This window comes from Corvus moneduloides, chromosome 7, assembly GCF_009650955.1.
Source record: "Corvus moneduloides isolate bCorMon1 chromosome 7, bCorMon1.pri, whole genome shotgun sequence".
Taxonomy (NCBI): Eukaryota; Metazoa; Chordata; class Aves; order Passeriformes; family Corvidae; genus Corvus; species Corvus moneduloides.
Window position 1 is genome coordinate 24035022 of NC_045482.1, and position 19634 is coordinate 24054655.

The 19634-nt window shown below is 59.3% G+C and overlaps 3 protein-coding genes across 4 annotated transcripts in view; 1 reads left to right on the forward strand and 2 right to left on the reverse strand.

Annotated features, from left to right (window-relative positions):
• USP37 (ubiquitin specific peptidase 37) overlaps window positions 1–3962 on the forward strand; it is a 35786-nt gene extending 31824 nt beyond the window's left edge. Inside the window, exon 24 of the mRNA XM_032114644.1 lies at window positions 467–3962. Within this exon, the coding sequence (XP_031970535.1) occupies window positions 467–554 (88 nt within the window). The 3' untranslated portion in view covers window positions 555–3962. The remainder of the gene's footprint in view (window positions 1–466) is intronic.
• Window positions 3963–4567: 605 nt separating this feature from the next.
• On the reverse strand, window positions 4568–13487 carry VIL1 (villin 1). The gene is made up of 20 exons (XM_032114761.1): window positions 12509–13487; window positions 10083–10184; window positions 9803–9877; window positions 9496–9692; window positions 9120–9228; window positions 8746–8856; window positions 8446–8648; window positions 7863–7941; window positions 7644–7742; window positions 7397–7550; window positions 7187–7287; window positions 6915–7052; window positions 6600–6758; window positions 6341–6520; window positions 6080–6225; window positions 5839–5983; window positions 5372–5560; window positions 5151–5219; window positions 4832–4969; window positions 4568–4744 (listed from the first exon to the last, which is right to left on the reverse strand). Exons 2-20 carry the CDS (start codon window positions 10155–10157, stop codon window positions 4631–4633), a joined length of 2481 nt encoding a protein of 826 aa, XP_031970652.1. The 5' UTR covers window positions 10158–10184; window positions 12509–13487; the 3' UTR covers window positions 4568–4630.
• Window positions 13488–13586: 99 nt separating this feature from the next.
• Window positions 13587–18455, reverse strand: CTDSP1 (CTD small phosphatase 1). 2 transcript variants are annotated; one of them, XM_032114766.1, is made up of 7 exons: window positions 18251–18455; window positions 16833–16975; window positions 16569–16670; window positions 16276–16332; window positions 15702–15794; window positions 15228–15413; window positions 13587–15122 (listed from the first exon to the last, which is right to left on the reverse strand). In XM_032114766.1, exons 1-7 carry the CDS (start codon window positions 18315–18317, stop codon window positions 14994–14996), a joined length of 777 nt encoding a protein of 258 aa, XP_031970657.1. In that variant the 5' UTR covers window positions 18318–18455; the 3' UTR covers window positions 13587–14993. The 2 variants fall into 2 exon arrangements, with proteins under 2 accessions (XP_031970657.1, XP_031970656.1); XM_032114765.1 differs by lacking the exon at window positions 18251–18455 and adding an exon at window positions 17922–18150.
• Window positions 18456–19634: the final 1179 nt, after the last annotated feature.

Here is a 19634-nt window from a genome sequence, read left to right on the forward strand (position 1 = left end):
CTCTTAGTTCAGAGGTGTGGGACTGTACGTCAGTAATACATAGTGTTTTAACAAATACGTTAAATTGTATTTTAAGAATGAGATTCAGTGTCTCAGTGCGTGTGTTGCACCAGGAATCATAATAGAGCTTGGGTTTTTTCCTTAAGTGCTGTGATATTTGTAAATGCCCTTACCCCTGCTCCTAACAGTTGTGTTATTGCAGCCACGGTCACCTCAGGACACAGACAAAATGAGGTTTGTAGGTAGAAATCATGTATTTTCAGGCACACGGAACTGAAGAAGGTTTGTCCCCTCTCTTCTGTCTTTACTAGTGCTTGGAGATGTCAGATAAGACGTCTCTCTTTGCCAGGATCTGTGACACTTGAGTTTGTGGAGCAAATCCAGTTGCTGGTTCCCTCAGGGCTGTCTTACGTAGTGGTTTGTCATTGTACAAAAGTTTCACTGTTGGTCTTTCCTTCTGTTCTAGGGATATCTTCGATGAGTTACTAGAAACGGAAAAGAATGCACAGCCACTTAGCATGGAAGTAGGAAGATCAGTTCGTCAGCCTCTGTGAAGAATAAAACACCTTGTTCCTCCTGAGGAGCAAGGAAGATTCTGAACTTGTGCCAGACACGCAGGAGTAACAAACAGCTCAGGGCCAAAACATGAGACAAAAGGTAGAAATATGGGACGCTTGGTTTGTTGAACCATCTGTGCAAGTCCTGGGCCTGAACTACGTGTTTAAACCTTGACATCCAGAGAGATCCTCCTGTGGTGAAATTTTTAATGTTTCTCAAATAATTTTGTCAGCATGGAGCCTTAAAGAGTTGTAACAAGTCACAAGACTACAGCTGCTCATAAACTGGTTTAAAAAATAGTGCAAAAAGAGACTCGACTTTAAAAGCCCATTCACATGTGAGGCGTGAGTGGCGAAGATTTACATATCACTCGGCGCTTTTTTTTCTTTTCTCCAAGAGCAATTTAAGCAATAGACTGTAACCTGGCGTGTGTTGTGTTAGTAATATTCACTGGAAAGCCAGATCACTGAGCAGGCTCTTGCCAGTCATCTGGCTAACAGGCATTTTGGAATCACTCAAGCTGATGCGTTGTGACATTCATGGGTTTGTAAGCGCTCCGCTATTTACATGCGGTTCCAGGAAACAAACTGTCGGTGCTGTGGAATGTATTGATACCTGGTGGCAGCTCTGTTGTTTTTTTACACCATTCACTGTCATCCTCATTTAGGCATGAGATTATATATGTGATTTCTTTTGTTTTACAAGTTCTGTTATTTGATTGCATTTTCTCCATGAGGTTGTTGCATCAGTGCCGTTTGGAGAGGCGAGGTTTCTCATTGGGTGTGCCGTGTTTCACACTGGAGTTGTGTTGCTTAGGGCTGCTCTGATGTGACTCTGGGATAGCTGAGTACGTGGAGCAAACAGAGCAGTGGCGGGAGGTGAGCACAGCCTCTTTGCATATTCTGGGGGGCAAAGAGCGTTCTGGCGTTACCCTTCCTGTGCAGCACCTGGCACTTGAACTGCTCTGTGATTGAACTGTGGTCTTGCCATGGTCTTACGTCACCCCAGGGTAAGAGGCTCTGCACTGCAGCCATGCCTCCATTCTCCTCTCTGAGGAGTGCAGAGTGCTCAAACTGTGAAACTAAACCAGGTGGAAAGCTTTCGGAAGGCCCTTGTTCAGCATTAACAGAACATGGTTAGGAAGAAGTGATGCTTTCTGCTGGGTTTAGAAGCATGATGCTCCTTTTATAGCTTGTTTCAGCAGTGGGGGGAGAGGCCTATTAAGTTCATTTTTTTTCAGCACCTTTGCACTAATTAGCAGGGGCAGATGTTTCCTTTCACTGACATTTCTTCATTTCAGAGAAGTTGTTGCTGTAAGCAGAGTAGTTGCTCTTGTTTTGGCCTCTAGTTCTGATTTTTGCAGCCTGAGTTTTAGAGGTGAAAGACTTCCTTAAGGAAAAAAAAAGAAGAAAATCACCTTTTTTGCCGTTGAGATAGTTTCTGAGTTTTTTAAACTATCATTAAGAGTTTCTCAGGAATAAATCGGCTGCAGCAAAGCAGACAAAACCATCGATTTAAGAGACAGCAGGCACCTTTCACGGGCACTTCCACACTAGAGCTTATCCTGGCAGGCTGGCAGGGCGCTGCCTCAGGGACCTCTTCCCACATGTGTGTGCAGCAGCAAGCGACAGCGAGTGATGGCGTCGGTGTCCTCCCCACCCTGAACACTTGGGGAACCCTGGTGGGGTGAAGACTGACCTCCCTCCCGCTTCCCAGGTTGGGACAAGCACAGGGGCCCTGGTCACGGTGGCATCTTCCTGGTCTCTGAGCCAGGAGCAAAGGTTTGGTTGTAGACTTGCCAGAGTGTTTATCTGGTGAGATGCAGCCCAAGGGGGGTGTGTGTGTTAATTTATTACAAAGCATTATACTTTTCTATTGTCAATACTAATTTTGGTCGAATTCTGGGCAGTGGGAAGAGGTGGTGACGTGGGAGTTGTCCTTTGAACTGATTGCCCTGCGAATGTGATGGACTGCTCCGTCCAGAGGGCAAACCTGTTTTCCCCAAGCACATCCTATGCTTGTGCTGTAAATAACTGGTATTCCTGTAGTATCAGAAGTCAGCTCTGCTTTTTTGGGTGGCAAGGTTGTTTTTACAAGGTGCTGCACTTCAGTTAATTTATAATAAAAGCAAACATGGCCTGATTTTTCAGTGCAGTAACTTTTGTTTAAAACCAGTTTTGTTTGGATCAAGGTGCAAAAGCTGATGCTTGAAACCAGTGTTCCTTGTTTTATGAAAAGTTCTTGCTTGTTATTCTAGTCATTAAGAATTTGCAGACATATACTGTAATTTAAGCTTTTTTGTTTGGCATACAGCAGTTCAATTGCACCTTCACCTGGGCAGGAGTGTCCACAGAGTCCCTTCCTTGCAGAAGCCAGTTTTTTCCCTGCCCAAGAGCGGTGGGGAGGATGATCGGTGTGTAATCCTCAAAAGATGTGCTGCCCATCAGTTGTGTCATTCCCACTGCTCACACTGTTGCAGCAGAAAGATCAGTAAGGTTGGCCCTTCCATGTGGGATACCTGTCCTTGGGTATAGGTAGGTGAAGCTTAGTTGTGGGCCCTGAACATGTACTAGCTCTTCCTCAGTTAAACATTTACCCACTTCTGAATCAACCTAGCTTAGTACAAGTGTGATTCAGCACAGAAACTCAAGGAACTCCCGTCCCTCTGTTCCTCTCGTCCCTCTGTTGTCTGACTGCAATAATTTGCTCTTGATTTACACCCCTAATCTGAGAGGGGCAGAGCTTTTGTGTCAATGAACTGGAGCTTGTGTGCGGGTCCCTGGGGAGCCCTGGCCAGCGGGGCTGCACAAAGAGCCTTTGCAAAGCAAGGACTGGTTTCCCAACCAGAGCAGCAGAGTGGGACTGACGGGAGGAGAGAGCGGAGCTCTGCAACACCTGCGGCCTCGGCCTGCTCTTCCCCGCCCCCCCCCGCCCAGTGCAGCACAGATAAGATCTGCCCGCGCATCTTCCTGCCCTTCTGCAGCCGAGGAAGAGCTGATCGCCAGCTCAGGGCTTCCTGCTGCGCTTCACTCTGGCACGAGGCACGCGGGGAATGTCGTGCTCCGGGGAGGAGGCTGGGAAAAACTCATCTGCTTTGTTTTTAATGGAGCTAATTATCCCTGTAATCACCTGCCAAAGAGAGAAAAAGGGGTGCAGGACCCCTGGCAGCTGCTGTCCATGTGGTTTTGCTGCCAGACTCCAGCCTTCCCTGCCGCTGACTTCTGCCTGCACCCTGACTTTCTGGTTCTTTACACTGTTGATGTGGAGCAGTGCTTTTCTCTGTGTTTTAGCAGACCTGTTCCTCTCTCTTCTTTATAATTTTTGCTCTTGGGTTCCCCCTGCCCGTTTTTAAATGATGTGTAGATAGATTTTTGTGAAATTAAAACCTCTTTATTAACCCTCTATTGATTTGGAATCTTATTTCTGCTGGCTCTCGAGGGGCACTACACCTTCGCCTCCCCTTTTGCATTGGGACTTTGCTCGGTTGCCTGGGAGCATCCTGTGTGTGTTCAGTGCCCCTCAGCACACGTCCATCCTGGCTCCCCTGACAGAGATATGTCCCCATGGGCAACACCCCAGTGCCTCTCAGCATCCCTGTAGAGCCCAAGTAGAAGGGAGATGCCCTCCTCCCCTCCTGGGTCAAGGACAAGTGCTCCCTGGTGTGTGTCCCCACAGACACACTGTCCCCTCATTTACCTTTGGTACCACACGTATTTACTGCAGTTCAGGTGATAAGGGAGGGAGTGGCTCCAGCTGTATACTGGACCTTTAGCCTGGAGCTGCAGGTGCCGGGATGGGAGAGTCCTGGCTCCCTGAGCATGCCCAGCCTGTGCCTCACCTCTGAGCGCAGCAAGGACAAAAGAAGGCCTCAGGGGAAAGGAGTTGAGGGTCCTTCCCTGTGCTGCTGGTGCCCAGTCAAGACCTGTGTCTTCCTCTGTGCTAGCTCTTTACCAAATAACCCCCACATTTGGGGCTAGGCCCTGGGGTTGGAGGGGAGAGACCACAGGCCTGTTTTTAAAATTAATTTTATTTACTAAAAAGCTGGGATTGTCCCTGGGCCCAGGCTCCTGCCCTAGAAGAGTCCTTTGTCCTTCTTGAGCTTCTGTTGTTTCCACAAGGGCAGGTTGCTGAAGGCGGAGCGGTTCATGCCAAAAACAGCCTGGAAGTCCCCATCAGAGAGGTGGTCCTGGGGCCAGAGAAAGGAAGCTGAGCTGAAGAACTGGGGGGGGCTTTCCCTGTCTCCCCTTCCACCAGCTCCCTGGCCTCAGCTTACCTCCTTCCTGCTGGGATCCACACCACGGGGCAGGTCCTCGGCTGAGGTGTTCACCAGCACATCCAACGGGAAGGTCTCCAGTTTGGTGGGGACGAGGGTGGTGGAGGCAGTGAAGACCTCTTGCTTGGATGTGAGCACCTAATGGGGGGTGCAGAGTCATGTCAGGGCCTGGCCTGGGCATGCAGGCACCAGGCTGGCTCCAGGTGCCTGCTCACTAGAGAATCTGTCCTTGCAGCTCCTCCTGGCACCCTGCCAAGGGGATGGGGGGGCTTTCTGTGCCCCCACCCAGCCCAGTTGTCCTTCTCCTTGTGCCACTTACTGAGGTGAGCTCCCCAAAGCTGCTGTCATCACCCAGCTCAGCTCGCAGCGTCTCATAGGATTTCCTGTCCTGGGAAGGAGATAAAAGTGCTCAGCCCCTCAGCAGGGGCAGGGGTCAGGCAAGCTGCTGCCCACACCCTGGAGATGCTTGTGAGGCCAGACCCACATCTGGTCCCATCTGAAAGGGAGTCCCTGGTCTTTCAAACCCCCTCCATGACTCACGTCCCAGTTGAGAGGGTCCCAGGCCAGGAACCAGCCGGTGAAGGTGGGGGGCTCATAACCCTGCTTCACCACAATGATGGGGGTGTCAAGGTCACGCCCACTGGGGTGGCTCCGCAGGTACTCCTGTGCCATCACTGCTGCCGCCTCCTTCTCTGCCTCATTGGCGCCTTTCCCAATCCAGAAGAAAACCTGCAATAAGGTTACCATGTCCACCACTGGGGTGAGATGGAGCCCTCTGGGGCCATGGTTGGAGGCACATGGGCCCTGTCCCTGGGGAAGAACACTGGGAGTCCATCCTCAGCATTCCCTGGAGCAAGAATGCTGGAAAAAAACATCATGGGGCCACGTATAGGCAGGTTTCCAGCCTCCCAACCCACCAACTGTGGCTGATGCAGGTCCTCCAACCCTGGGAACATCAGCTTGTGGGATCAAAGGTCTGTCCCCCACTCCACGATCCCCCAGCTCACCTGGTCCCAGGCATCTAGTAGGTAAACATCATTCTCGTCCAGGTCATCCTGGGTGAAGTCTATGATCTCCGTGGCCAAGAAGGTGCCTGTCTTGTTGGAGCACTCAAAGAGTCGGGGGGACACAGAGGGGTTCTCGTCCTGCAGCCTGAGAGGGGTCAATGTGATGGGAATGAGGCTCACCCTTGGTTGGGAACTGGTGGCCCATCTTACCCCTGGATGTGGGTAGGGACAAGACTGGTACCTCTTGCTGCTGGCATATTGGGACTTGCCCCCCAGGGCCAGCCAGAACTCAGGTGGTTCCTGTCCTTCTGCAACCACTGGCTTCTCCATCTTGGAGATTATGTCGGCCACAGCCTTGGCCATCTCACGTTCATCCCCGCTGCAGCCCTGCCAAGCAAGCACAGCTGCTCTGTCACTGGCCCAGGCCAAAGAGGAGGAAGAGGAGGTGGGGACACTTCTTTTGGGGGTGGCAGCACCCATGTCAGTGCCCGGCAGTACCCACCTTCCCATACCAGAGGTAGCAGGAGCTGGGGGTTTTGAGCACAAAGACGTCATTGGAGTTGAGGGAGGAGGCGCGGACGGGCACCTCGAAGGCCTTGGTGTTGTACTCGTTGGTGCCGTGCACTTGGAAGAGGCGGGTGGAGGGTGTGGGCTCTGTGCTGCCTGCCCGTGATGTGCCACCCTGGGGGACAGGGACAGGAGGTCACCACCAGTGCCACGGTCTCACTCGCCTGCGCATGCCCCAGCAGCCCTGTGCTCACCGCGTACACCACCATCTTGCCCTTGAAGATGGCCATCAGATGGGCTGGCTCCTTGCCCATGGTGACGCGGATCTGCACGGGCTCGTTGTTGTACTTCTGGTCCAGGGCGACGGCATGGTAGGCAGAGGCGGCCAGCTCATCCGTGCTGGCTTGGCGGCCCTGGGCAGGGCAGAGGGGGCTCAGCACCCATCTCAGCCCCCCTTTCCCTCTTGGGAAAAGGCAACTCTCGTGGTGCTCCCCAGGGGCAGAGCACCCCCAGTCCAGGGAGGTACACCCTTGTCCCCCACCCATCGGACAGTGACCTGGAGGTCTCACCTGCCAGAGGTAGATGATGCGGTTCACCTTGGGCCCCACAAAATAGGTGTAGAGCAGCAGGTAGCAGTCCCCGCCATAGAAATGGCCCAGCCACTTCTTCTCTACGGGCACCAGTTCATTGTTCTCCACGCGCCAGACCTGGTGGGACAGGGATATACTGCTGTCAGGGTTGGTGCATCCTCCTGCCCTGCATACCCTGGACCCCACACCATCCCCTGGTACAGCAAAGGGCGTGCCTGGGAGGGTCCCACATTCTTCCATGGCCACCCTACCTCCACTTCTCCAGATCCATCATCCACCATCTTCTGCTGGGCAGCCACCTGGGGCTTGGCGTGCAGTGTCGTGGCGTCAAACTTCACCTGCTCCACCTTGGCTATGGGGAAGGGCAGAGGGGTGAGCCAAATCCCTCTGGCCATAGGGGCTCCCCACAGCCCACCCATCCCAATCCAAGAAGTCCTGCCACATTGGAAGGAGACACTCACCCACTTTGCCCACAGTGTGGGTCTTGCCCAACCCACTGCTCTGGTTGGGGAGAGTCCATTTTTGGAAGAGCTGCCTGAAGACAGCTGACTCGGACCCATCATTCTCTGTTTCCACGCTGGTGCTGTCTGGGTAGTTCTTGGCTTTGATGAAGCCCTGGTGAGACCCAAACACAGAGCGTGGGCGTGGAGTGCCTGGCACCCCAGGGAGCAGTCAGGCTGTCCCACAAGCCCCTAACCCAGCACCCACCAGCGCCCTGCTCATCGCCTGCTGCTTCTCCTCCTTGTTGGCATTCTTGCCCTTCCAGACGAAGATCCTGGTACCTCCTTGATCAAGGATGTAGCAGTCCTTGGAGAAGGGGCAACAATAGAAATTAGGACTTTAGGCAAAGTCCACCAAATTTGGCTTTTGAAGGATTAAAGCTGCCAAGGAAATTGGGCACCCCCAAGCAAGCCATGGGTGACAGACCTCATGCAGGAGCATGTCTTGAGATAGGGGTTGAATTGCCACCTCCTGTACAACCAAGTTCCCGCTGGCATTGGAGATGCTGACAGGAGAAAAAGAGAGGAAAAAAGGGTTAGAAAATGGGTCGGAAAACCCCATCCCCATTACAGGGTGGTAGGGTTTAGAGGGTGTGTCCCCTCCCCATCCCCTTCCCAGCCAGATCATGGCAGAGGTGGTGCCCAGGGACTCTCTTGCTGTGCCGTGGTGGCAACTTAGTTTGTAGCTTGCCCTGCCAGGCAGCTCACTCATGGCCACAGGGAGGGACAGATGGGTGTCAGATGTTATGGGGCTACTGAGGGGCATTGCCACAGCATCTAAGGGTGATACTTGCATGAGCATCTCTATTGGGCACCAATCCTCTTGGCACCAGGGATCCCTCTTGCTCCAATGGCACCCAAAGGACCTATCCCCACCCCCACTGTGGTCTTGACCTTTTCTTGGTGTCTGTCCATGGGGCTGGGTGCTGTGTGACACAGCAGAGATGGCTGCTGGCTCCCTCTGGCACCATGGAAAATGCCCCCATGGGTAACCCACCCGAAGAACTCACTGGTAGAGCTTGAGGGAGGACTTGAGAATCTGGTCCACTTTGTCATCAGGGATGGCTGGCTGGATGTCCCTCTTCTCACCCAGCACATGCTTAAGGATCTTCATGAGTCCCGGTGAAGCATCCTCATCCTCACCATCCACTACGCCCACCTTGGCACGGCCCCCACGTTCCCGGTCCCGGATATCCTTGGCCAGGGTCATTGCCTGCAGCCAGGGGAGAAGGGATAAGCCCAGATCAGGAAGGGGGTGGCTGGTGACCCCCCTTACTCCAGGAGGGGACATTGGGACCCCCTGGCCATACCCTCAGCCTCTCGTTGCGGTTGCTCTCAGGGCCATTCCACTGGATGATGAGCTGGCCCAGGTCCAGCAGGAACACATCCCCTCTGTTGAAGCTTTTCCAGCTCATCTCCACCTGCAGCAAGATGGGATTGGGAAGGGGGGGTGTCAAGCAGCAGAACACTGGGTCCCCATGGCTTTGCAGCCCCACTCACTCAGGAATACAGGCCTCCAGCCTATATTCCTCCTCCCTACCCTGAGAGGGACTTCTTGGGGAGCGGTTGCTCCTAAGGCAAGGCAGCATCATCCCACACCCACTGTGCCCTGCTTGAAGGCAGCTGTGTCTTGGGGGAGCTCTGGCCTGATCCTGATCCAGACTCCACACATCCCATGACTCACCTCTCCTGCCACCACGTTCTTCTTGCCCTTCACATGCAGCAGTCGCTGGACGTTGTAGGTGTTTGTCTCCACATGCTTCATGCCTGAGGCCACCCCACCCTTCTTATAGCTGGGAGGGGACAGACATGGTGTCACCCCTGGGTCCCCCTCCTCACACCACTGGAATCTCCCTCCCACCTCTGTGCACAGGGAGGTGTTCGGGGACCCCCATCCACACACGTGGTAATGGATAGATGGAGCCCAGCTCCAGATCCTCCTCCTTCCTCCCCCACCTCACTGACACAGAGCTGTCCCATCCCCACTGGGGATGTCTCCACAGGACCCCTCCCCACTGTCACCCACCATGGGAGCTGGTCCCCAGGGGCGACCGACATACATGAGTCCATGCTTGAAGTAGGTGCGGAAGGTCTCACTCTCGTGTCCCTGGACCTCGCGGTGCTGCACGGCCACTGAGCCCAGGTGATCATCCATCTGGGTGGTGTAGATGGCAGCTGCCCCCTGCTCATCCTGGCTTGACTCCTTGCCCAGCCAGTAGTGGATGTCATAGCTGAAGTTGCTCCCAGACTTGCGCGTCTGCAGGACACCGGTCCCCGCTAGAAGAGCCCCTGGACAAGGACACCCCTCCCTGCCCCCTCGGGGCAGAGCCCATTCCCAGTTCCCTGTGTGACCCCTGACTGCCCTACCGACAGCAGGACGTAGCAATCCCCCTCGTGGAAGTTGCCGTAGCTTTTGGTGGGCACTGGCACCATCTCCATGTTCTGCAGAAGGAAGGGAGACATCAGCCCTGGTGGGGAACCCCCCCACCCCGGCCCCATGCACCCACTGTCCCCAGCACCAGCACTGCTGGGTTTAACCCTGGGTGCTGCACTGAGACCCCCAAACCCAGGTACTGAGGACACAAAGGGAGGATCTTCCCTCACAGAGACCCCCCCAAGCAGCCCAGTGATGCGGCCCCATCCCCACCTCGATTCGCCATATCTGGATGCCCGGCGTGGTCTTGTTCAATGTCCTGGTGACTTTGGCGCTGAGCTCCACCATGGTGACAGGTACCACAGGCAAGGGGACCTGCCAGCATCGGCAACACCCTCGTTAATGGCTGGCAGTGTCATTAAGAGCTGGGACACAGCCAACCTGCTGTGCCATCTGCTTCCCTGCTTGCTCTGCAGAGAGCCCAGCTTTAAACCCCCTCTGTACGGAGCTGCATGGGGTGAGGGGACCCCCAGCACCGTGGTGTCAGGTCTGTGGGCACACAGGTGTGGCTGCCATCCCCTCAGCTTGGCTGGCACTGCAGTTAATGGGTCTGTACTGGGGTTCAGGGTGCACAGGTGCGCGGTCCCGTAAGTGCCCCAGTGCCCTGCCCTGTCTCCAATCATGGGACAGGGCTTGTACAGGGCACCCACCGTGCAGCAGCCGCAGCTGGGTGACACTGCTGCACAGTGGCCTGTTCCTCCCCAGGACTGGCAGGAACTGGCCCTGCTCAGCCTTGTCCTGGCACGGCTTGGCATGAAGTGGAACAGCATGACATGGCACTGCTTACACACACAACACACACACAGATACACTGCCTGCTTCAGACCCCCTGCTTCCAAACCCCTCAGCAGATCCATGCCCCCCACGGAGGGCACATCCTGGCCCCACAGGGGTGCTGAGAGTACCAGTGCTGCCAAGGTTGTCCACAGCCATCTCTGCCAGGCTGACAGTGCTCCCCACAAGCAGACAGAGGGGCCAGGGAGCTGGCATCAGGCAAAGCCACCCAATGTGCCCCGGCTGGAGGCTGGCAGGGAATGCTGGCATTGCCCAGAGGGGAGGTCTCTGCTTCCCCAGCCCTACAAAACCCTACTTGGCCCCACTATGCTGCTCCAAAAGCACCCACATCCCATCCCTCAGACCCAGCACCCCCACAGCACAGCCCCAAGGTGGGGCTCAGGTGGGTCTCCAAGCCCCATCCCCAGGCTACCCTGATGTCAGGAGTGATGGTGGCCGTGGGATGTGCTGTCCACCCCATGCCCACCCTCTGCCCCTTCACCCTACACCCCATGCCCACCCTCTGCCCCCTCACCTTCCCTGCAGAGCTCAGCGGACAGGTGAGTGTACCTAGGTGGAGTGCTCAGGTGCCAGCACCCAGGAGACCTTTGTTCCCTCATGTCCCAGCCTATGCTCACTATATAAGGGCAGGGACAGCCCAGAGTCAAGGTCCCCACAGCCCTCCAAGACTTCGTGGCACCTAAGAGCCCCGTTACTCATGGGGTGTTTCCCCCCCAGGTGTTATTGCACCCTGCCCACAGACTGGCTGTGCCCAGGATGGTTCCCCTGCCCCCCTCCCCCCCCCCGGCCTGTTCCCCTCTTGGCCCTTGGCATTGAGCCCATGCTGGATTTTTTTCTTTTGGACCCCACCAACTTCCATAAAGTGATAGCAATGGGCTGGATCAGGACACGTGGGCATCAGAGGTGTCCTAAGGCCATGAGGATGGGCTTTGCCACTGTTCTTCACTTCCCAGACCCTAAAATCCCCAAACCCTCCCAAATATGGAGCACTAAGACCATGGAAATTGTGTTTTTTATGGTGCCTCCTCCCCCCTGAAAAAGTTCCACAAAGTGACAGCAAAGCAGCACCATCTTCCTGGGGCATCCCCTTCCCACCCCCTGACTGGCACATCACCACCCTGCCTATGGGACTGTGCCCAGGCTGTTTCACACCCCAGCTGGAAGGCAGATCCCTGGTCACTCCTGGCTTTGCCTTCCTGCCTTGGGGGTCTCTGCAGCACCAAGGTTCTCTTGGGGATGGAAAGGGAGTACAGGGATGGGACATGGGGCTGGGGCTTGGGGGGACAGGACGGGACATAAAGTGGTGTCACAGCTAAGCCCTATGCCCTGTCCTATGCCCCCAGTCCCAAGGGTTGCTATCTGGTGATGCCCTCGATGTTTACAGAGAGGAGAAGGGACTGAAGTGGCTCCCAGGCCCGAAGGTGCTTTTGGGGAATGACCACGGCGTTCATAAAGGTGGGAGGTGCAGGTGTCAGCAGCAGGCAGGTCCCCGGGCTTCCCGTCCCGCTCTTATCTCTTCCCCAGCCCCGCGGGATTGCCGCAGCTTTATCTTGGCTGCCCTGCTGAGCCAGCAGTCCTGGTCAGAAGCACTGCGGGCATCCCGTAACCCCGGCCTGGGCTGCAGCGAGCCCCAGATCCTGCCTGATCCCTCCTGCAAGGATCCCCGAAGCGATGACAACGGGCTGAACCAGAACGGGGGGCGTGTCAGCCACAAACAAGGGGGTGTCCTGATGCCACAGGGATGGGCTCTGCCCTCCACTGCCTTGGCCCCCAAAACCTCCCTAGACGTGCCACCCAGCTCCTACCTCCTGCACCCCACACGAGTGTCCCCGTGGGACCCTTACCTGTGTGCAAAACCTCCAGTGAGTTTTGGGTGGGGTGGAACACCCGGGTGGCCGCTGTCGCCTTCTGCTCAGAGACTGAATCCGTCAGTGCGGCACAGTGGTAGGGGACCCCACGCCGGCCCCAGCGGGCTCACCCCCTCCCCGGGCCCCCCAGCCGGGCCACTAATGAACTCAGTAATTAGTGCAGCCATCAGGGAGGACAGAGACTTCGTTAATGAGGGGAGGCACAGGGCCAATGAGGGCACGGGGGAGGGGGGCAGCTAAGAGACATCCCCCCCAGGAACCCAGTGCCTGCATGTTGGCAGCAGACTGCCGGGCACTGGAGGGGAGGGGGGGGGCGCACAAGTGCCCCCCAGTCTATATGGGGAAGGCCTGATACCTTCTTTGGAGCAAACTCATCTGAAGTCTCAAAGCTGGGAGGGGGCACAGCCTACGCAGTAAATTTACCCCTCCTTGTTAAGAGGCAGGATACCATCCCTGTGGCACCAGGGACCTTTTCCCAGGAGAAGGGGGAAGGAGTTAGGAAGCCCGGGGGGGCTGTCCTCGAGCGTGAGGGTGTCCCCTTGGCACCAGACAAGGGGTGACACCTCAACCCTGCAACCCAAGGGTGCTCCCCCAGCACTGACCTGCAGCATCCCCCACTCCCAGGGGACTCAGGCGATCCCGGGGGCTCCGTGTCCCCCGCACTGTGCACAGCCACTAGCGACACACACATGGTATGTACCCGTGCCCACACATGCACACACTCAGGAGTACTCTTTCCAAGATGGTTTGGCAGCTTTAATCACATGAAGGCACTTGGATCTGGTACCCCAGCCCTCCCCAGCCCCCCGCCGCCGCCTCTGCATCCCCCAGACCTCCCAAGGGTGCCCAGGGTGGGGGCCGTACTCCTTGGGTGCCGCAGCACCCACAGGCACTCGCTGGGCAGCGGCTGCGCTGGCGCCCTTTGACTTGTCTAATATAAAGTGCTGAGTTCAACCCTCCTGGCGGGGCAGGACGAGGCTGGGGCTGGCAGGGATCCAGGGGGCTGTGCTGCACCACCCCCCATCCCACCCCCGACCACAGGGCAGGGGGTGTGGGCAGAGCTGGGGGGATCCCTGCTTACCCACAGCATTGGGAACAGGGCAGTGCCAGCAGGAGCCGGCTGAACAGCACCGGAAAGCTAAAACTCCTCAAACCCACCCCCCTCAAATACTGCCCCCCTCCCTTTGCTGGCACAGCGGTAAAAAGGCACCCATGATTTTTTTGGGAAACCGTTGCTTTTCCCTCTAAAAAGATATGAGGCATTGTCCATATTGTGACATTAAAAAAGGCCTGGCTGAGCTCAGCCCCTCCCCCCTGCAGAAAAACCCTCCCTGAGAGCCCCCAGACCCTCAAAGCTGGGGGACACGCTGGCACGAGTCCGACCCCACGGGGGTCAGGGTAACCCCAGGCTACAGGGGGGCTGCAGTGTCCCCCACCCCATCCCAGCTGGGGGACTGGGGCTGGGGTAAGGCTGGGAGGGGCACATTAAGGCTGGTATGGGGGTCCCTCTCTCCCAGAAGTGGCAGCCTTTGGTGAAGCTGCAGATGGATATGGGGGGGGCTGCCCCCCACCACGGGAAGGGACTCCCTTATTGGTGACTAGAGTGGCTCCCAGTGACACAGTGTAACTGGAGAGGGGGAGAGGCCACCTCCCCCCCCAAAATGAGAAGAAAATGAGGTTGGAGGGGGCGAATAAAGAGCCTCCTCCACGCACAACCCTTGCAGGGTGAAGAGGGCACAGAGACATGGTGTCCCAAGGCACATGGAGGGCATTTGTGCCCAGGGGCTCAGCCCTGAGGCTGGGCTGCCCCTGCAAAACACAACCCCTAGGTGGGGGCAGTATGCAAGAAGAGAGGCAAGGACATGCCCCCTGCGAGGTGATAGCTGCACCCAGGGCAGAGTTAAGGGCATGGTGGCAGCCCTATGCACCAAGGCCAGTAAGACTCCCTGCTTTTTTGGAGGGTGACAAGGTGTTATCCTGTCCCGTAGCCCGGCAGAGAGGGGCCGAGGGCCACCAGCCTCCCAGCAGGCAGAGTCTGGATGGAGGGATCTAGTCCTCCCAAAGGCAGTGGAAAGCAGCAGCTGCTGACCCCGTCCCGCCTCCCCAGTCGGGGGACAGAGGGGAAAAGGACCTGAGAACCGTTTTGGGGAGGGGGGACACAGGTTGGGGGGGAAGGGGGCAGGGGCTGGACAGTGGGGGAGGATGGGACCCCCCCCCCCAACAGGTCCTCAGCACAGCAAGGCATGGGTCACCCATGGTCCCCCTTCTCAGAGAAGGGGGGCACCCAGCTTCCCGGCGGGGGCACCCACATCTCCCACCACCAGCAGGCACGGAGGGCACCCGCGCCCACCGGGGCTGGGGAGGATGATGCGGGGCACACCGGGACCCTCCCTCCCCCAGAATAAGGCACCTGGCACCCTCGGTGGTGCCCCTTCGCAGCACCCGGAGGGTGGGGGGGCCATTAGCTGTTAGTCCGCTGCTTCTTGAGCACTGCGTACACATCCTCCACCTTGCTGAGCCGCTCAAAGAAGGGCAGCAGGTCCAGCAGTTCCGTGTCCGCCATGTTATCGAACCAGGAGGCCACCGGCACCTGCAGGTGGCACAGGGGACAGTGTGGCACAGAGGACAGCGCTGAGAGAGGGTCCCCGCCACACCACCTCCACACCCCACCCAGCCTTGCCCTGCGGGTACGTACAGCATTATCAGGGTGGAAGATGTAGGATGCGGGCGAGTTGTCCACGATGATGATTCGGCGCAGGTCGCGGCCCAGGCGGCTCAGGTCCTTCACGTAGTTGCCACGATGGAAAACGCAGGATTCCCGAAAAAGTCGTGCCCGGAAAGCCCCCCATTTATCCAGCAGGTCAGCCACGGGGTCTGCATACTGCAGGCAGAGGAGGGGCGTCACCATGACACACCACACCCCCCTGCCCATGCCACAGTGACAACGGCACCCAGCTCTCCACTGCTGCCAGGTCTCATTGTGCCTCAGTTTCCCTGGCCAGTGCCTTGGAGGGGCAGGTAGGGAGGCCACCCAGTGCTGGCACTGGCTGTGGGTACACAGGGAACAAGAGGCCAGTGATGCCTGCAGGTGGGCAGGCAAGGGAGCTGTGCCACTCGGATGGTGTCTGGGAAGGGGTGGGCGATGGCAGGGCGGGTCAGGGGCACCCACCTTGGCCAGGCTGGCAGTGAAGAGCACACACTCGAAGAGCTCGCCCATGCGCTGCAGGAACTCGTCCACGTGTGGCCGCTTGAGCACGTACACCTGCGGGCACAGGCAGAGGGCAGCGCGCTGCTGGCACGGGCTATGGCGCACCTAGCACCTGCATGCCCTCCCCAGGGGACACCTGTGTCCCCACACCCAGCCAGCGAGTAGCTCCCTGGCTGCACCTCGTGGGGGCTGCCTGTGCGGGCTGGGGGGTGCCATGGCCCCACAGGAATGCCCGGCGCGAAGCGTCTGGCCGGCTCCAGAGCCAAGTAACCGAGAACAGGCTGACTGCCCAGACCACAGCCTATCCTGGATTACTTGAAACCGGGGCTGGCCACTGCAGGAGGACACCATGCCAGGACGCCCCTCACCTCCCTGCCCAGCGGGAGGAGGGGCACCCACCTCTGCCCCGCAACGTGCCAACCCTGGCACCCCAACACCTCCCATTACCCCTTGGTGCAGAGCACAGGGACACCTCCCGGTCCTCGGGGAGGTGGAATGATGCCCCCCTCCCACCAGGCACCCATCCCGCTGTTACCTGGTGCATGATGCCATCGATTTCCACAGGAATGATGAAGTCGGCGTTGTTCACCGGCTGGGGAAGGGCACACCAGGATCAGCACTGGGCACGCCAGGCACCCCCTGCCCAAATGCTGGCCGCTGTCTGCCCACTATGCACCCCTGCCAGCCCCGCAGCCCCCTCACAGGAACATCCCATCTGACCCAGCCAGGCTGTGCTGGGTGCTAGGCATCACTTTGTGGGAAAGGGGTGGCAGAGCAGGTGGGGGAGCATGTGGCAAGAGGTGTGGGGTGGGCCAGGGTGTCTCCCACCTTGAAGGAGCTGTGCACCAGGGTCTCATCCAGGTCAATGACCACGCAGAGCTTGCTGGCATCCTGTGGCTTGATCTCGGGCAGGAGGTGCTTGACGGCAGCCTGCAGCAGGGGGACACGAGTCAGCAGGGTAGCAACAAGGTGGCCACTCAGAGGGGGACACTGGGAGAAGCGACCACTCACCCCCATCCTGGCCACACAGGGGATGCGCAGAGCATGGCAGCCCCCATCCCTTCCAGTGCCAGGCTGGGGGTGTGGGGTTACCTTGGGCAGCGCTCCGTTCTCCTCCACCAGCAGTGGGGCGCCAGTGGTGCCAGTGCAGGGCTCCCCTTCATCACGGCACAGGCAGCAGAAAAGGGACTGGAGGATGCTGCGGCTTCGAGGCTTCTTGGCGGGGGTCTGGGTAGCTGCAGGAGGACAGAAGGGAGGTGAGGGGCACCCCGGGGGTGCCCCCAGCACAGCACTGGGGGGCAAGTGACCCAGGTCTGGGTGTTGCCCCAGAGCCCCTGCACCCTTATCAGACCCCGACACCCATCCGGCCGCCCTTCCTGCCCCACCAAGCAACGGTGCCAGAGCAGTGTCGCTGACACGAGTGCTTGGTGACCACCCACAGCCCCTCACCCAGCACATCCCACCCCACCAGTGACCCTCGCGGGCTCCCCCTGCGTGGCTGGAGACCCTACAACAAGGGCGCAGGGCTGAGCGCGGGGGCAGCCGTGGGTCCGGGGCGGCTCCCCGCTGTCCCGCCCCGAGGGGCACAGACCCACTCGGGGGTGGCCCTGGGGGCGGGGCCTCTCCGAGGGAGGCGGGGCTTTCGCGCCTTCTTTTCCCCGCCTCCAGACAACTCCCTCGTCTCATTGGCCGACTCGAGTGCACCGGAGGCGAGAGGCCAACCAGGGCGGAGCGCCCGCCCCTGGGCGCCGTTCCCGCAGTCGCCATTGGCGGAGCGAGGGGAAACTGAGGCAGCGGGGGCTGCCCCTGCCCACCCCGTGCCCCAGGGGCAGCGCGACGGCTGCAGCCCCAGCCCCACCGGCCCCGGAGTCGGGTCCTGCCGCAGCCCGGGCCGGGGCTGCACCCCGCCCTGGCTGTGCCCCCCCTTCAGGCGGGCCAGGGCCCCGAGCCCCGTAGTGGGGAGCCCGTGGGGCAGGAGCTCCCCACTGGGGACGGGGCCTGTTCCCACGTTTGCTCCTCCCCGCCCTGGCAGGTTCCCAGGCCGGGGGGACGAGCAGCGGCCCCCGCCAAACCCCCTTCGCGGGGTGGAGGGGACGCGGGGAAGGGGACGCCGGGATGCAGCAGGGTGCCCGGCGCTCGGCCCCCTTTCTGCCTCAGTTTCCCCGCCAGCGCTGCGCGCACCTCTCGCCCGGCTCCGGAGGAGACAGCGCAGATAATCCGAGCAACGCCCCGAGCCTTCCAGGGCACCAGCGGGGTCCGAGGGGGCCGGACCACGGCCCCCCGCGCCCGGGCGGGTGCAGACAGCCCCGCTTACTCCAAGCTGCAGCCCCAGCGCATCTCCCGAGCCCTGGGCAGCGGGATGCAGGGGGGCGGGCTGAGGCGGCGCGCAGCTCATCACACCCTCCGGGAGCAGCCCCCGCAGGCCCCCAGCCCCCCGGGGACCTCCCCCTCTCCCCTCTCCCGCACAGGAAGGGGGTGGGGGGGGGGGGAATATCCCCCCCCAGCGTTACCTTTTTCCTGCAGCGGGGCGCTCCCCTCCTCCCTGCTAACCTGGGCGATGATGGACTGGTGCTCCATGGGCGCCGGGGAGGGGGGGTGGGAGGGGGCGGCCCCCCCCCGGCGCGGCCCCCGGGGGGGGAGGCGGGGCGGGGGCCGGCGGCGGCGCGGGGCGGCGGGCGCGGGAGCGGCGCCGCGGAGGAAACTTTGTTACAACATGGAGTTTCCTCCGCCCGGGCTGGGGCTGCAAACATGGATCCCGGGCGCGGTTTCAAGGAACCCCTTAAAAGGGCAACGACGGCGGGGGGGGGGCCCTCCTCCTTCTCCCTCCTCCTCCTCCCTCCTCCCGGCACCCGCGCCGCTGGGGAGGAGTGGGGGTCCCCGCCGAGCCGCGACCGGGACTGAGACGGGGAGTGGTTTGTGGTTTAGCTGGGAAGGACACCCCCCTTGCTCCATGGTGACCGTACGGGGGTCCCCGACATGCCGCCGGGCTCTCCCACACTCCCCCGCCCCGACTCAGAGAGAATGGAGAGGAGGATCAGTCCTGCTGTCACCCCCCCCATCCAGCTGGCAGCCCGGGGATCCCTCTGCAGCTACCCCCGGCACATGAACCCCCATGCTGGGTGTCCCCTGGAGCAGAGACCCTGGACTAGCGGCTCGAGGCTGGGGGGCCCCCATTGCCCCCCGAGGGCACATCCCGCATTGCCTGTACAGGCCAGGGGTGCGGGACAACAGGTACTGGGGGGCTGCACCAATAACCGCCGCTTTTTTCTATCCTTCTTTCTCCTGCAATCCCCCAATTATCTCGGCAATTAATAAGTCTGTATTATCAATACATATACTTCCCCTTGCAATTCCTTCCCTCCTGGCTTCGCGGGGGAAGCAGGGCTGTTTCCAGGTGCTTTCTGTAAAGTGATTCTTGACGGGAGCTTGTGGATGGCACAATTCCTTCAGAGGAAACCTGCCTCCCCAAGTCCCTCAAGTGCAGCATCCTTCAGCCCCAGCCCCCTCCCCCCGCAAGCCCTGCGGGGCTCTGCCGGGGTAGTCTCACCGCCGTGCCCCCCAACCCTGCCCAGGCAGCGTCCGGCCCTGGAGGGGACCTGTCTCGGTCACCTCCCTCGCCGTCTCGGTGGCAGGAGATGCTGTGCGCTCTGTCAGCGCTGCTTCGAGGGTGCAGCAGGTTGGAAATTTCCCATCTGAGCTCATTCGAAATCTTTCCACGTCTCCCACCTGCGGTTTGGGTACCTTAGGAGCTGAGATCACCCTTTCTGGCCCGGTAGGGACCAGGGGCACTGGCGAGGCAGCGATGCGGGCGGTGGCAGACCCCGGTTACCGCTCTGCCCCCCGGGGCTGCGCCGACATAGTACGGTGGGAGCAGCACCTGGGAAACAGGGCTGG